Source organism: Salvia hispanica, chromosome 4 (genome assembly GCF_029641045.1).
Source record: "Salvia hispanica isolate PSC_SH4W2 chromosome 4, Shi_PSC_v1, whole genome shotgun sequence".
NCBI lineage: Eukaryota > Viridiplantae > Streptophyta > Magnoliopsida > Lamiales > Lamiaceae > Salvia > Salvia hispanica.
This window is the reverse complement of record NC_142695.1, coordinates 18629497-18647760: the sequence shown is the minus strand read 5'-3', so window position 1 is coordinate 18647760 and position 18264 is coordinate 18629497. Positions and strand designations below refer to the sequence as shown.

The 18264-nt window shown below is 33.9% G+C and overlaps 1 protein-coding gene and 1 pseudogene across 2 annotated transcripts; both read left to right on the top strand.

The window, feature by feature from the left end:
- The first annotated feature begins 807 nt into the window (after nucleotides 1-807).
- On the top strand, nucleotides 808-3769 carry LOC125192440 (beta carbonic anhydrase 5, chloroplastic-like; annotated as a pseudogene). Its single transcript, XR_016137687.1, has 9 exons — nucleotides 808-1071; nucleotides 1190-1242; nucleotides 1938-2099; nucleotides 2185-2233; nucleotides 2313-2426; nucleotides 2514-2567; nucleotides 2928-3010; nucleotides 3104-3209; nucleotides 3340-3769. The product of XR_016137687.1 is annotated as a beta carbonic anhydrase 5, chloroplastic-like (transcript).
- Nucleotides 3770-15067: 11298 nt separating this feature from the next.
- Nucleotides 15068-17926, top strand: LOC125197284 (terpene synthase 10-like). Its single transcript, XM_048096009.2, has 7 exons — nucleotides 15068-15319; nucleotides 15462-15726; nucleotides 15829-16207; nucleotides 16300-16521; nucleotides 16845-16983; nucleotides 17066-17314; nucleotides 17403-17926. Exons 1-7 carry the CDS (start codon nucleotides 15068-15070, stop codon nucleotides 17691-17693), a joined length of 1797 nt encoding a protein of 598 aa, XP_047951966.2. The 3' UTR covers nucleotides 17694-17926.
- The last annotated feature ends 338 nt before the right edge of the window (nucleotides 17927-18264 follow it).

The following is an 18264-nucleotide window of genomic DNA, read 5'->3' as shown; positions in this document are numbered from 1 at the left end:
GGCGGACCCTCCATATGCCAACTGCCGGATGGCAACAGTGCATTTCTGTAGGGGCGATAGTCCGGGCTTCCCTGCTGCGTCTCGCTGGAGCCGGAACTCGGGGTAACGCGCGGACAACGCATTAACAATGCGCAGGAAGAGGGAGCGGCGCATTCTGAACCGGCGACGAAATACATCTGCCGGATAACGTGGTTCCTCCGCGAAATAATCGGCGAACAGCCGATCGTGCGCACCAGTGTGGTTGCGAGGGATGTATCGGCGCCGCCGGCGGATTGGCCGTTGGGGGGGTGGCTGCTGCATTCGAGCGATCTCGCTTTGTATGCAGCGGGAGATATAGTTGTTGATTGGGTTGTTGGCGAAACCCGCTACATCCCATCCGGTGGGAGCGGGAGGTACCTCTTCTTCGGAAGAAGAATGTGATATTTCCTCGTCGGACTGAGCACGAGACGATGAATCAGAACTCATTTAATAAAGATGGAGAGAAAAAAGATTGAAAATTTGTGTGAATGAAGTTTGTGGGTGATGAATGGAGGAAGAGGATGAAATATTTATAGGGGTGGGATAAAATAGCCGTTCGGCCAAAAAAAAAAAAAAAAATTTTAAAAATCGCCGATTATCGCCGAGCGTCGCCCACAGTGGCCGGCGATCGCTCGGCGATAATCCGGCGATAAATCGCCACTCGGCGAAGCAACGGTAACATTATCGCCGAATTATCGCCGACTTCGCCACAATGGCCGGCGATAATTCGGCGATAATCGGCGATTTATCGCCGAGAATTCGCCACCTCCATTGGGAGTGCTCTTATTGTTCTTGCACACATTGTTCTCTCCGCGAGAACATGTGTCCATTCTGATCAACCTATATTTATCTACTTTAATGATCTGTTTCCCTTTCGGTTATGTTTATACACATTCTTTATCTTCCACGAATTAACGAAGAAAGCCCTTTCAAATTGAGCAGTGAGAGAGGGTGGTGCAGAGATCTGCAATGGCCAAGGCGCTTTTCCAATCCTCGTCTCTTGCTTGCTCCTCTTCTATGGATATCTCCAACAATTCATCTAAAGCATCTCATGTAGGAGTATAAATTATTGCTTATTTGTAGAGCATGTGTTCGATTGTACAATCCAATTTCTTGAAATTGATGCACTGCTTAATTGTTTTGTTTTGTGTGGAAGATATTTGGTTCCCAGTTGAGATCTCTGGAAATTGAGCAGACCCAATTGAGATTCTTGGGTTCTTCTAAGTAAGTGCCCCAAAGTTTGAATCTTTATTTTGTAATTATCTTGAGATTATTGGATGCACCTTCCTTGTGCTTGTGCTCTGCATAAGTTCATTTCAGGCAACTGCAATCGTTATTATGTTGTGAGATTGTCTTATTCGTCGATAAAATGTCTAGAATCAACAATCATAGTAGCAGCATAACTAGTCAGTCTATCTCGTTGTTGGTTTGCTCTGAAACTCTGCTTTATATCAACAGCTTTAAATTCTTATGTATCTAGACATTTAGGTGTGACTATGTGTTGCTAGAAATCGAGTTTGCTAATGATTGTTATAGAGGTCAGAAAATTGGTTAGTTAAAGTGAAGTCCCTGCGAATTTGCATAGCACTTGCTTTGATTCTTTACCTGAAATTAGGGTTGTGTTGTTGGTCCTTGGATTGCCTGCGTCACAATGAGATAAAAACAATGAAGCAATTAGTAATAGTTCTGAATCTCAGATTCTTGCACTTTGAGGCTCTGATCATATTGTTTGATGATGGTTTATAGGACCTACTTACTTTATAATATTAAAGATTAAAGCCTTCCATGCAACACTCAGAGGTTGATCCAAAGAGATAAGCATGTTAGATTCTGATTTAATTTATGTGCGTCTTGGTAAATTGGATGTTATACTAATGTCATATTTTCTGTGTTGTATGACTTCCCTTATTGGATAACAGAAGAAACTCCACTGTGAGATTGAAGGCCTTAATGGAGTCCCTGGGCCTAGTTCAGGATACTGTCGAGAGCAGGCCGAAAGTCACAAGGGTGAGCAAGGAAGTGTCAGATCCTTTCAAGGAGTTGAAACACAGATTTCTTAGTTTCAAAAAGGATAAATACTTGTAAGAATTGTGTGACCATTTTCTCTGTTAAATGTAATGTAAAATAGGAGTTTCATTTGTTCTTATGCTTGTTCCATCATTTCAGGAGCAACTTAGAACACTACAAAGGGCTGGCTGAGGCCCAGGCGCCAAAGGTACTTCCTTTTGATACTTTGTAGCATTTTGAATGTTTCAAACGTTATTATGGCCAGAATATGATGTATTGAAGGACAGTTCATGGTGATTGCTTGTGCGGATTCACGAGTGTGACCCTCGAGTATCCTTGGTTTCCAACCAGGAGAAGCATTTGTGGTCCGGAATGTGGCAAACTTGGTACCACCACATGAGGTATGTAAAGTATACCCTTTTGAGTTCGTAGCACTTGAAACTAAGAAGCATGAGTGACGATTTGGAAGATTTCATTTCATTATGCAGAATGGACCTACAGAAACAAATGCTGCCCTTGAATTTGCCATCAATTCTCTTGAAGTAAGTTAATATCTGCTTAAATCATGCCTTCCTTCCTTTTGTAGTTATTGAATGGATGTGGTGCTTGTATACACGTTGTCTGCAATGGTAAATCTTTTTCTACAACCCATTTACGCACAAAGTTTCGATGACATGAAATATAAACTAGTGATATTTAGATATAATGACACTGAAAGTTAATAAGCCACCTGAGGTTTTATATTGTCAATGGTCCAGATATAGCCTTGATCAGGTGATCTCTTTCTGTTTTTTCCTTCTTAGTAAGGCGAGAGGGATCTTGTAAAGCTGTATATTCTCATTCACTTGTCAATTGGACTGCAAAACATCGAACTATATGCATATGTATGTATATTTCTTCAGGTCGAAAATGTACTAGTTGTTGGTCACAGCTGTTGTGGAGGGATTAAAGCATTGATGAGCTTGCAAGATGAAGTAATTACAAGGTTGTTCTGTTAATTGATTTACTTTCACTGATATGCATGCAATCCATCTGGCATCTGTTTTTTATTTCTCACAACTTCACGTACGCTGTCCAGTAGCTTCATCAGAAACTGGGTGGTTGTCGGAAAGCCTGCCAGGTTGCAAGCGAATGCTGCTGCTTCAGACCTCAGCTTTGATCAGCAATGCAGGCACTGTGAGAAGGTTTGCTTCGATCCTCTTGCTTGCTTATTAGCTTTATTTGGTTTGCAAGTTGCATTTGCTTTTTGTATGTTGATAACCATAGATGAGGAACAGGAAAGCTGTGATATTAGTATTGTTGTATTTTATCCAGGAATCAATTAACCGGTCGTTGATGAACTTACTGACTTATCCATGGATCGAAGAACGGGTGATAAGGGGGAAGCTTTCGATCCATGGTGGTTACTATGACTTCACCGACTGTACATTTGAGAAGTGGACACTCGACTACAAGGGTAGCACCATGGTATCCGAGAGCTCATGCTCTATAAAAAACCGAGAATTCTGGGCCTGAATTTCTCTTATAGGTTGTCTTGGTTGTACTGCTTAGTACACTTATATTCAAAATTGTGTGGGTGTGTGTGTGTATGGTATAAATAATTAGAACAACTCTGTCCTTTAAAATTCTTATGTTAATCATTTAATTTGTTATACTTTGAAGCAGCAACTTAGAGTAGATTTTTAGCTGTGAATTCTTGTAGTAGTATATATTCATTTTTCCTTATTTGTTTTGTTTTTAAGAATGTGAATTTTGTCCCTTATTTGTACATTCAATTTAGTTTGTGTATTTATCGGCTATTAACCCTAAATTAAAGACGAACACCATACGAAAGACGAACTACAAAGTGCAATTACCCGGTTGAACTTTTAGAAGAAGCTTATTTTGACCTGATTAAAACTTTTGAGTAAAATATACCATGACAAAACATTACAATTTCTTTGTGTTCATTTTTGTCGCTCTATCAATCCATGCGACGTCGCCTGGGAATCGTCGTCTCCTAAATATCCAGGGCTTCGAGATGCCTCCCTACATGACAATCCCAGCTCCCTCATTGCTACCACCACTTCTTCTTTCTCCAACTAACCTTCCACCAGTCACATTCCCCGGCACCTCCCCTTCTAATCCTATAGCCCAATATTCCCATAATCATTCCACCTCCATCAGCTATCAATAGTGCACCTTAGAAACAAAATGTGTTAAGTTGCTTAATTATGTCCCTCGGTTTCATAGTAGTGGAGTTATTTCGTCATTTTGGTATGTGATTATGGATTGAGACCAAAATAGGATAAGATTAACCGGTATGCATACCAATTCATCTTGCACCTCTATTCACAAATCACAAGTCAATCATCATCCATAACTATTTAGTTTTGGAAATAGGTATTTATGGTATATAAGTTAAATATAACTGTTATTTTAAGTGAATCATAAGGAGTTGTTGGTTGTACTAATTTGTTAACAATGAGACATTAAAAAACAGAGAAGAAGCAAATAAGTTAGAGAACAACAGGACCATCGAGGAACCAAACACTCCCATAAAATTACAAATTAATTAATGAAGACTCACTTACAGGTCAAAGAAAGCCAATTCTACAAGAGCATCTCCAAGGAGAGAGGTAAATGAAGAGGTAAACTAATATAATTATCATATTTATTTATTTTTTCATGAAAAATCATTCTCTAAAGAGAGAGGTATTTGAGAAATTATACCTTTTCCCATTTTGAAGAGGTATCTTTATCTCCCCACCAATGAAGAGATAAAATCTTATAACTACCATATTTGCCTTCTTTTCATGAAAAATATACTTTTACCTTTGGAATATATTACTTTTAGAAGGGTATATTTCACTTTTTAAGAAGATAAATACATAATATGCCTCGTCTCCTTGGAGACGCTCTAACAATGATTACTAGTAGCTAGAAACATCTAAAATTGACAAATATAAAAAATGTTCAGTTCTTTCATTGCATGCTAAAAATTTCTTGTCTTCTTAAGTCCAATAGAATAAAATAAAAATCAAGTGTATTAAAATCCACCAAGAAGTCATGTGAGGAAACCTAATTATAATTCTCTTAAAAAAACATATCGAAGTAACTAGGAACTAGAATAAAGCCAATGGAACTCAAGGATTTAATAATGTAATAGTTGACACTTATTTATTCAACCTCACATGGTGCTTGATAAAATTACAAATATACCTGGTATAATAAGATAGGAGTACTAATTAAATTAATCAAACCATATGAATATCGTGCTTGATAAATAACAAATATACCTGGTATAATACTAGTTTATATAAATCTTTAATATTGAGAGGGTGTCATGTAGCTTTCGTCATTTGTGGTCGTACATGTATATTAATTAGTTGTTCAAATCTTAAATGAGGCATCTTCCTATCTTCCATCTCCCATCAAAATATTTTCTTTATTCTTGCACATTGATATATACTATGACTCTTCTTACACCTAGCATCAGCCCACCAATTTCAAATCTTCCAAATGGAATCATATAAAAATATTACAAACATGTTCTTGATGTTTATTTGTATTGATATAATTTGATATTTGGATAATTGGATTACATACTTTTTTTATAAATCTTACTAGAGGAGAGTGGTTTGACGTAATTTTCGTGATTTGTGTATTTGAGTTAATATACTAAAATGTGAATTTGTTGTACAAATCTCTAGTAGTGCAAGCGTGTAATTTAGCTTTCTGGTTTGTGGTTTATGTATTTTAATTTGAATATTTAGTCCAAATCTGAATCAATTTCGATTATACATATACTTGCCCAACTAAGAGAAAGTTTTAAAATTATAATAATTAAAATAAAAAACATATATAATTGAAATATAAAGATACACAAGTGATAGAAACAAGGGAGAAGTTCGAAATAAAATAGGGAATAATTGGAGTGTCGAAAATGAGATGAAATTAAAGTGTTTATAAATGTTGATATGAATTTAAAAAGGCTTAGGTGTTGTTGACTGGCTACTTCTTATAAAAATAATAATTTTTAATTCAAATTTAAGAGTAGCATGAAGGTTGATTTGAAAAAATATTAAAATAAATTTGATATCTATAATTTAAAAAGAATTGAAGTTCATAATTGGTCTACAAACGATCGCACTCTCAATGACGTGGTCCTTGAAAAAATTCGTACCATATGTTCTAAACTACGATGAAAATATACGAATTAGAATTTTTTCACTTATTGACCTTTTTAAACAGGCCTCACATTCCTTTTGGTTATTACTTTTCATCCAAAAATAAAAAAATTTTCTGTTTGGATCCATATATTAAAACTAGAAACTTATTATTTTACCCCTTCAATCCGTCAAATATTGACCATTTTTGTCATTTTGATCCACCAAAATGTTGTTCATTTCTTATTACACTTATATTCTATTATAAAATTTATTTTGTAAATATAAGGCTCATATTTAACTAACTTTTTTTCATTCAATTTTTACATTTCTTGAAATCTTCGTCAAGTCAAACGTGGATAATATTTTGCAGATGGAAGAGTATAATATCTCTTTTTTTTAATGGAGCGAGACTCATTTTCCACTAACACATTTTTCTTTCTACCTTTCTTATTTACTGCTCCCTCCATCCCAACTGAGTTGAGTTTATTCTTCTTGGGGATGTCCCAACTAAGTTGAGTCATTTTTTTAGCAAAAAATAAAATATTCAGTTACTCTTACTTTATTCTATCATCTTCTTTACTCTGTCTTTATATCTTTCCTACTTTTCAACATAATTTCTTAATCTCCATGTCCAAAAATTATGTCTCAACTTAGTTGGGACGGAGGAAACGGAGGAAGTATTTTATATTAAAATTTATATTATTTTAAATATTTCTATTTTTAGATAACCCCAACCTGTCACAATTTCGGTAAGATTGCGCATTTATGTGACAAGTAACAACTGCAACTTATAAAAAAAAAAGTTCATTTCTCTTTCATGTATGTTCCATGCTAAATTAATCTATTATGAAATGACTTATAAAAAATTATTTCTATTTCATGTAAGTTGCATGCTTAATTAATCAATTACTTCTTCCTGTCCTTAATTAATTAAAATAGTTTGACTTGACACATATTTTAAGAAACACAATAAAAAAGGATGGAAAAATTAATAGAATATGAATTCTATCTTTTTATATATATATATAGGGTCCTATTAAGTTGAGATTTTTGGACCTAATTGAGAATTGAGATGCAATCTCAGCCACTCATCTATAATATTTATAAAATGTCAACAGCATGTAGTTTATGTCAACAAGGGGGTATTATTGTCATTTCAGTTCTAAATGTTTAAATTATATTAAAAACCCCACTAAAACTCTCGAATGTTTCCCTCCCAAGTTTCTCTTCCAAACAATTATGCAAATCTTCAAAAATCACTTATACAATTCTGCAAATCTTCAAAAATCAATCAAACATTGTTATTCATCTCCTAATCCTAGATCTACGAAATCAGTTTCCTACATCAATAAGTTCCAAAAATGAGGATTGAAGAACTAAATGTAAGGGAATCGGCTGAAGCTGAAGCGCCGATTGTCGCCGGAAAAAGGCATCCAAATCGGCGATCGATGAAGCGACTTCTACAGGTTAAGAAATTTATTCAAATTTCAAGGAATATTGCTTCGATTTTAGTGTATTAAAACACTTCTGGATTTGTTTTCTTATGAATTCGATTTCTGCTGATTTTTTTTTTGATTAGCAATGGTAAAATCAGAAGAGATGGAATTGAACATTGCTGCTGGTAAAAAAAGGAAGAGAACAAGCATCTCGTTCCAGTTAAGGATTTGTTTACATTTTTAAGATTATTGACATTTTATACAATAGCTATTGACATAGTTATAATAATATACTTGTGTTTTCTATAAACAACATATACTTGTCATTGACATGATATTGTATACTGTTGACATATGTAATTGTTGCATCTTCTGCCAATTGTTTGATGAAAGTTCTCAATGAAGTTGGCTACTGAAAGTTCGTCAAAGTGTTTTTATTTATTTTATTTTTATGATTTTGATATCAATTAATTTCGTCTCGCTGTAAAAACATGTTTCTCAGTATGAAATATCGGAATAATGTTTTTGATACATGACTAAATTTAACAAATTTACAAAGTTCATTTGATATTCAACAGTAGTAAATAAATTATAGTTGAGGTCATGAACTGCTAGTAATCATGGAGAGCAAAAACTACCAATCAGGCCACTATGCCACCTAGGGCGACGATCAGACGTTGCTCCAGTGCCTGCATTAGAAGCTTTACAATCTCAAGTTTCTAATCGTCGTGGATGATGTCTGGGACACTAATGCTTGGGATTGGATCGCGCATACCTTGCCGGATAAGGAAACGGCAGCCGAATTCTTCTCACCACTAGGCCTCGGGAGGTCGTTGATAAAATTTTTGAAAAATCTAGTTTACTTCATGAGATGCAGCCGCTCGGGCTGGAGCACAACTGGCAGTTGCTCTGTTATCTGACCTTCGGTGATATGCTGAAAAATGATAATGATGATGTTACATTGCTCTGCCCTCCTCATTTGAAGGAAATTGGAAGATCGATCGCCGAGAAATGGAAAAGTCTTCCTCTGTCACTGGTTGTGGTTGGTGGTCTTCTCATTAGGAGACAAAAAAGATTGATTTCTGGAAAAAGATTGAAGAATATACTGCTGATGCAGCTGAAATGGAGGAGGGTTCCTACATGGAGATCTTGGCTCCTAGCTACATTTACTTGCCTGCTAGACTTCAAGGCTATTTCCTTTACCTGGGTGCATTCTCGGAAGATTGTGAGATATGTGCCTTTAAACTCATCAAACTTTGGGTTGCTGAAGCCTTCTTCCCAAAACCTGCACTTCCCACACAAACCATGGACTACTATTGTGGTTTCTGACTTTTGAACTTAGTAGTAATCAAATGTCAATCAGTTCAACAACTTGTATTGAAATGTCAACAACGCAAATACAATTCTTATAATTGAAAAAGAACAACTATTTTCTCTTAATTTTTTTATTTGAAACAAGTTCAAGTATCATGATTATACAATACATGTCAACAACTTTTATATCAAATGTCAACAACTTATATAAAAATGTCAACATCTTGTACATCAAATGTCAACAACTTTGTATATATAGTGTCAACAATTCAAAACAATTCTTGTAATTAAAAAATAACAACTATTTTATATTAATATTTTTTATTTGACACAAGTTCTGACATCATGATCATACACCACATGTCAATAGCTTGCATATCAAATATCAACAACTTATAACAATATGTCAACAGCTTGTCAACAATTTGTATAAAGTGTCAACAACTCAAAAATATTTCTTGTAATTAAAAAATAACAACTATTTTATCTTAATTTTTTTATTTGACACAAGTTCTGACATCATGGTCATACAATACACGTCAATAGCATGCATATCAAATGTCAACAACTTATAGCAAAATGTCAACAGCTTGTCAACAACTTTTATAGTGTGAACAACTCAAAAAACAAATCTTATAATTAAAAAAGAACAAGTATTTTTTTCTTTTTTTTTCCTTTTTACCACAAGTTCTGGTACGATGATCATACAATACACATCAATAGAGAGAGCAAAATTAAATATCAACAACTAATAAGAAAATGTCAATAACTTGTAGTATATGTCAAAAACTAAAAAACAACTCTGATTATTAAAAAAGAACAATTATGTCTTCTCTTTGCCACAACTTCTGGCATTATGATCATTCACTTTATGACATTTTCCACAATGCTTATGAGATTTATTTACTTTTTCAATTGCTTTCTCTATGTATGTAGATATATGTAGTTGACATTATATGTATGTAGTTGACACGAATTATATATATAATTGACATGGATTGTAGTTGACATTATATGTAGGTAGATGAGATGGATTATATATATAATTGACATGGATTGTACACTAGTTGACATTATATGCGTATAGTTGACATGAATTACATAGTTGATTTCAACATCTTCAATGGCGATTTCTGCAAATGGTTTGTCATTTATTTGTCAAATAAAAAAGCTTGATTTCCCAATCCAGCTCACATCCAGCACAATTGATAATCCAAACCCTAAAACTTTTAATTCCATAAACGAATCAATAATTGATTTTGTTTCGTCTCGCTCTTCGATGGCGCATTTATGGAGCTAGATTAGTTGGTTTACGTATTTTTTGTTTTTCTGCATTTCTTTTATCACTTCTAATTTCAGCTTCTCCAGGCTCGTGTACAACAGCTTCTGCCCCAATTCATCCATTTCTCCATGCTGCCATTAATTCAAACATCATTAATTTACACTGGACAATTGATTGATTAATTAAACTGAATGAATCATCATACATTTACTGTTTTGTGAGATAAAAATAAAGAGATTACATACCTCTGCGTAACTTCAAGATGAAGCCATTTCTCCCATACTCCAGAATTATGAATTTGTATGTATCGAATGAAATGTTGCACAAGAACACAACCTTTACGAGTTTTTGATGAGAGACAAAGAATTTGATGATTATATAGAATGGAAGGAGCAATAAAAGACAAGAAATCAGCAAGAAACTTTACTGAATAAAAACAACCTCTTTAATTCACATTTAGTAGCCAGAATATCAAATGTCAACAACTTGTATTAAAATGTCAAAAACTAAAAATATCACTTATAATTCACATATCAATAGCCAGAATATCAAATGTCAACAACTCGTATTAAAATGTCAACAACTAAAAAATAACACTGATAATTCACATATCAATAGCCAGAATATCAAATGTCAACAACTTATAGCAAAATGTCAACAACTTATAGTTGCCATTATATGTGTATAGTTGACATTATATCTGTTTAGTTGACATGAATTGTAAATGTAGTTGACATGAATTGTATATGTAGTTGACATGGATTGTACACATAGTTGACATTATATGTGTGTAGTTGACATGGATTGTACACATATTTGATATTATATGTGTGTAGTTGACATGATTTGTATATGTAGTTGACATAGATTATATATGTAGTTAACCATTTTTTGTCATTTGAAAAATCCCCAACCAATAATTCGAGATGAAAAGCACAGCCATAAGTCAAATTTCTAGAAGCAAAATGATTAATTACGTGCCTAAAGTGCAAAATTGAATAAGATCCATCAAATGTCAACAACTCGTATTAAAATGTCAACAACTAAAAAATAACACTTCTAATTCGCATATCAATAGCCAGAATATCAAATGTCAACAACTCCAACTCGTATTAAAATGTCAACAACTAAAAACTAACACTTATAGTTCACATATCAATAGCCAGAATATCAAATGTCAACAACTCGTATTAAAATGTCAACAACTAAAAAATAACACTTATAATTCACATATCAATAGTCAGAATATCAAATGTCAACAACTTATAGCAAAATGTCAATAGTTTGTCAACAAGGGTTTCCAAAATCCAGAATCAAAATCTCAAAAACTACGTCTCAAAATATGCATCACCAACACACCAGCACCAACATCTCAAACATACTTCTCAACCCCATCTCCTTACTCTCGGGAGCTCTAATTCCACAGATCTCTCTCTCACCGAGAAGCTGGAGCGTCAACTATATGTTCTTGCAGAGTTCTTCTAGTTTACTCGATCTCAGCTTCTCGCTTTCACTCGCCAACTGCAAAAATCAAACAACGTCAACAACAAATCTGCAAAAATTGAAATCAGTAAAGCAAGAGCTTCAACTACCTCTGCTAATTTCGCGAGGAGTTGCGCCTTTTCCTTCTTCTTCTCATCGAAAGCCTCAGCCGATTCTCTATACTCTTTCTCCTACAAAGTCCGAAGAATGAGATAAATCAATCTGGAAATCAGAGATGAGAATAGGAAAATTTGTAAAATCATGAAATCAAACCTTCTTCTGATAGTTGATCCCCAAAATCATCACATCTCAGTTCACGATTGCAACCTTTTTGCAGATCGCGGCAACTTCCTTCCTCATCGGATCCGTCACGGAATCGAGCTCCTAATTAGCCACGGATCGGCGCCACAGCTCCGATTCCTTTTCTCTCATGATTTTCTTCGTGAATTCACAAACCTCATCGATTTTCTCCCTATCAAAACACAAAAACAACAAACTGTGCCAAAATTTCATTATTGCATTTTTACTCCAGCTGTGATCAATTATATCGGAGAAATTCGACAGTTCGTCTTTGCTCTCCAGCATAAGAATAACAAAATTGAGCAAAATTTTGTTCAGAACCACGTTTGCAGCAACCAAAAAAGTACTCTGTATAGAAGAAACAACACGCACAAATCTCACCGGAAAAAAAATCATGTGTGAACGTCTTCGGCAAAAAGCTGATGAATGACAATTGATTCCAACCAAATATTCAATTAAATCCAACAAGTTATTATCCAAAAAATAAAACAACAGTATTTGAAGATTTTAAAACAAAAGCAACAGTGAAACATAATTCACCTGAGAAGAGCGGCACTATATGAATGCGCGCTCGAGAGAGACGAATAAGAAATACGCCGAGCACCCAATCTCTCCCTATTATGCGAAATTCCGAATTTCAACGAATTCCCCAAACCTAGGGTGCGATTGATCTTCCAGAGAAAAGGAATGCTCGAATTGAACCTCTCGCTGATCAAATTGAGAGCAGAATCAAACACATTCGCGAATTCAACCTCCGGCAACGAATTCGCTGAAGCTAACAATGCAGATTCCGACGAGATCGGTGATCTTCATAAAAAAATCAGCGATCTCGAAGAGGAGAATCGCAATATCATTCACGGAAGGCTGCGAAGAAGGAGAAGAGGAAGAACAACATAAAAGCATTGGCGGAGATCGCGCTCCGAGAGAAGTAGGTTGGCCTCAATGATCCCGCGGAGCAGCAGCGTATTCAAGCCGAGGAGGAGCAGGAGAGATTGCGAGTCGGAGAGGAAAGGAGAGATTAAAAACTAAAATTACCATTCTGCCCTTTCATAATAAATTAATCCAAAAATATTTTTTGTGTGGTAAAATATAGACCACTCATTTAATAATAATGAGTGGCTGATATTGCATCTCATTTCTCAATTGCCCTAAAAAATCTCATTTGATCACAATCCTATATATATATATATTAATTTATAATAAAATGTGAGTGTAATGAGTTAATGGAATGTAAAGTCCATTATCAAAGTAGTAAAATGTAAATGTGTCAATTAATTAAGAACGGATGAAAATGAAAATTGGTATCAATTAATGAAGGACAGACCGATTATAAAATATTTTTATTAATTCAGGTCAATAGTTGAAGGTGAAATGTTATCAATTTGGAGACTAATGATTGAAATTATACTTTTAATCAAACTAGGGAAATATTTTTATTAATTCAGGTCAATAGTTGAAGGTGAAATGTTATCAATTTGGAGACTAATGATTGAAATTATACTTTTAATCAAACTAGGGAAATATTTTTATTAATTCAGGTCAATAGTTGAAGGTGAAATGTTATCAATTTGGAGACTAATGATTGAAATTATACTTTTAATCAAACTAGGGCGAATCATTCATGTGGTAATAACATCATGAATCAATTAAAATAATTATAATCAAAATATATAAGTTATTTAAGAGTCTTTGATTTATAATTTTAATAACTTATATCCTATATTGAAATATCATTCTTGTAAGGCTAATGCCTAATAGTGAACTAATATCACAAAGTTTCAATTTGTTAATATTTCTTTTAGTGTAGGTTAATGAAGGGCTGTCAAATTGTGCGTGTTGGGTCGTTATCGTGTCAACCCATTATCGACCCAACTCAATCGTGTCCCAATCCAACCCAATCCGAAATTGTCGGGTTCTTATCGTGTCCCGACCCAACGGGTTCGTGTCGGGTTCGTGCGTGTTATCGTGTACCCCAAAAAAAAGTAAACTCTCTGTTAATGATAGTAAGTTAGCTTGACACGACACGATAACGACTAAAACATGATGTTATTATACGATTTAAACATGATATACACGATAAAATAAATAATTACCAAATTAAAATAATTATTTTCTTAATTAAAATAATAAAATTAATGTATAGTAATATTAAAAATCTATATAATAAAATTAAATAATTAAAAAAAATTATTTTTAATAAAATCTAATCATAATATTTTCTTAAAATTCATAAAATAAATAATTAATATTTTTTAATTAATAAAATTAAAGAATAATATATTTTTAATTAATTAAAATTAAAGTATAATATTTTTAGTCAACAAAAATAACTAAAAATTAAAGTTTAATAATTTTATAATTAATAAAAAATAATTATTTTTTTTTCTTAACGTGTAACCCAAACCTGACCCAAACACGACCCGACCCGACCCAACCCGTTATCTTCGTGTTCTTATTGGGTCGACCCTATAATGACCCAAATCCTGAACGTGCGTGTTCGTGTCGTGTTAATTTCGTGCGGATTCGTGTCGTATCAAAAATTGCCAGTCATTTATAAAAAACATGGTGACGTTTAGTATATTACTGATTCGTACCAAGTCGATAATTGTAATTGAAAATATGGCGACGTGTAGTATATTACTGATTTTCAATTATTTAAAAAAAACCCTTTCTACAAATTAAATATTCAAAAAACTAAGGTTTTTAGTGGTAAATACTTTGAGCAATTTAATGTTATCAACGTAAAGCTCAACCAATCCAAAATATATACTACAAAAATAATAAAGTTAGTGATAATTAAATGCAGAACTCAGTAAACTTTTATTCCATCCATCAGCCCGCCATTTTCGAACCTTCCATGCACTATCAGATAAAATTTAGTAGTACTTACAAACATGTTATTGATGTTAATACTTAATACAAATGAGTAATTTTTATTGAGGGGATATAAGTTTATGTTTGGTATACTTCATAGTATTTTTATACTAGTCACATCTAAATCATTGAAAGTCTATATATAGTTGAGATTGCAACACCGTAATTCGATCACATCCAACTTCGAGACAAAAAGCATCAAAATGTCTTATTTATTAATGCATACACCTCTTAATATTCCTCACAAGCCACCCCACCGCTCTTACACCACCTTCCACGGCGGAGCTCCGATGAAACTTTTGTGTATCGCGTCGTCTACCCGAACGAGCTCCTCCACCCGATGCAATGCTGTGCCTTCCACTCAGACGACGACCGGCCCTACACGACGATCTGCAAACTACAAACCTCCCTTCTGGGATTTCAACTATATTCAATCGCTCACCACCCAATATACGGTATCATTTATTGAAATGTACCTGATAAATTGATAGTTTTTTACTACTTTACATTTTTTGATATAGAACAACTCACGTGTAAATATGCCAATTAACATTTACTATAAAGGATTAATTGGTTTCTTATTAAATACCACTATAGGAGGAGATACATTCGAAGCGGGCTGATGAGCTGATTGCGCGAGTGAAGATGTTGTTGCTGCACCGAGAAATGGAAGGCGATCGACGACTGGAGTTGATTGATGATCTGCAGAGTCTCGCTATATCTCATCACTTCAACCAAGAAATCAACCAAATCTTGACTTGTATTTACCATGAGAATAATTTTGATACAAAGGAAAGGGATTTGTACTCAACATCTCTTGAATTCAGACTACTAAAAGAGCATGGTTTTCGAGTTTCTCAAGGTACATGTTATGTCTCATTACTCATTATATAACATGTATAGTAATATAAATGTTTGAAGCTTTGAACTTATAATGGGACTAATTATATTTGTTGTATGATAGATGTGTTTGATTGTCTCAAGAATGAGAATGGCAATTTCAAAGCAAGCCTTTGTGATGATAGGAGAGGAATGTTGCAATTATATGAAGCTTCTTTCCTACTTACACATGGAGAAGAAACCTTGGAGTTGGCCAATGAATTTGCCACCAAATATCTCCAAAGAATTGTTGATGAAGGTGATGATGATCATAATCTTTTAGAAAGGGTTCGCTACGCTTTGGATCTCCCAATCCATTGGAGGATTCGAAGGCCGAATGCAAGATGTTTCATTGAAGCGTATAGCAGAAGATCCGAGATGGATCCAACAATTTTTGAGCTTGCAAAATTGGATTTCAACATTACTCAATCAATGCATCAACAAGAACTCAAACTCATCTCCAGGTATATTATTATTTAATCATCTATAATAGTAGTGTTTTCTCACATATTCTCTCATAAACTTTACTACTACAATTTGTGAATGACATTTATAGATGGTGGAAGCAAACAAGACTAAGTGAAAAGCTACCATTTGCAAGAGATAGGATAGTGGAGTGTTACTTGTGGACATTATTTGATGGACTCTCCCAGCCTAAATATGGTTATTCAAGGATTATGGCCACCAAAGCCAACATCTTAATTACACTAATCGATGATATTTTTGATGTCTATGCTACCTTGGATGAACTACACCTCTTCAATGATGCAATTCAAAGGTGAGTTACTTTTTTAATACTCTAAATTAAGTTGGTATTTATTTTGACGCTGTTTAGAGGGACCACTTATACTTACAAATTATACACAATCGATATAACAATAATTAGTCTAATGCTATAATTTGCTCATTACTATATTAGAGTTTTCTTATTATTACCACAAAATTAATAAAATTAAGGTAACATAATATAATATAGCAGGCTTGAGATTAGACTTATAGAAAATGCCATGCTAACTCTTTTTTTTTCAATAGATTGTCACGTGTAGCAATATGATTCGTAAATATTCAAATCGAATGACTTAATAATTGTTATTTTTTCAGATGGGATCTAGAAGCAGTGAATCAACTCCCAAACTATATGCAAATTTGCTTTCTCACACTCAACAACTTCATAAATGAGATGGCATGCGATGTTCTGAAAGAACAAGACATTCTCATTATTAAATATTTGAGAAAATCAGTAAGACAACCTCAATATTTGAATCACCGTATACGTATGTTTTTATTTCTATAATTAATTAATGATTGTAATTGTTTGACAGTGGCAAGATTTATGCAAATCATTTATGCAAGAGGCGCAGTGGCATGTGGCAGGGTGCACACCATCACTAGATGAATATATCAACAATGGATGGATTTCAAGCTCAGCTCCTGTGATCTTGTCAAACACATTCTTCCTCAGCACAAATCCAATACAAAAAATCGTTGTTGATAGCTTGTACCAATACCCAGACTTAGTTAAATGTCCATCAATGATTTTAAGGCTTGCAAATGACATTGCAACATCACCGGTTCGTATGCTTAATTAAGTCTTACATATATTAGTATTAGCATTTAAGGTATGATCATATCGTAACACATTTTTTAATGCTTGTTTAGAATGAGATGGAAAGAGGCGATGTGGCAGAATCAATTCAATGCTACATGAAGGAATCGGGAGCTTCGATTGAAGAGGCGCGTGACCATGCAAGAATTTTAATATGGAATAGTTGGAAAAGGATGAACGAGGAAAGAGTTGGAGATTCTCGATTTTCGAAAGAATTTATAGCAAGCGCTGTTGATCTTGGTAGACTGGCACAATATATGTACCAACTTGGAGACGGGCATGGAATTCAGAACCCTCATATTAAGGACCGGATTTCAAGTTTGTTGTTTGAGCCCATCGTTTAGAAGTTGAGCATGTTAAGTTCACGAGAATTCGATAGTCTCATATTCAATGATTCCCAGATTTGGACCGCATTCAAGTAATTTGTTGTTACGAGTTGAGCATGTTAGATTTTACGAAGCTTAGATCGGATTAGATACGATCCAAGACTCGTAAGTCGTAATAAAGTCTACGAGAATTAGGGACGGTCTCATGTTAGATAATGAAAAGATATTTCGAATATTTTTATTTGATTCCATGACTTAATTATATTGATTGGATAATAAAGTTGCATAATAATATCGATTGCTTGAAATCCTTTTCATAATAATACACTCTCTTTGATTTGTTGTTTCTTATTTAATTTTTTTTAAGAAGTAAAGTTGTAATTTTAATATTAAAAGTAAAATTTGTAATATATGTTTCTGAAAAAAGGATGGCAGAAGAGAACCACTTTCATTATCTAATCGGCCCACCTTTTTTCGTTTTAAACTTTAATTATTGTTAGCAGGTTATTTATTAGTGACAGATTTGGACTATTTATTGGGCCAGTATTGGCTTATATTAATGGCCGAATATATTTACACCAACTAATTA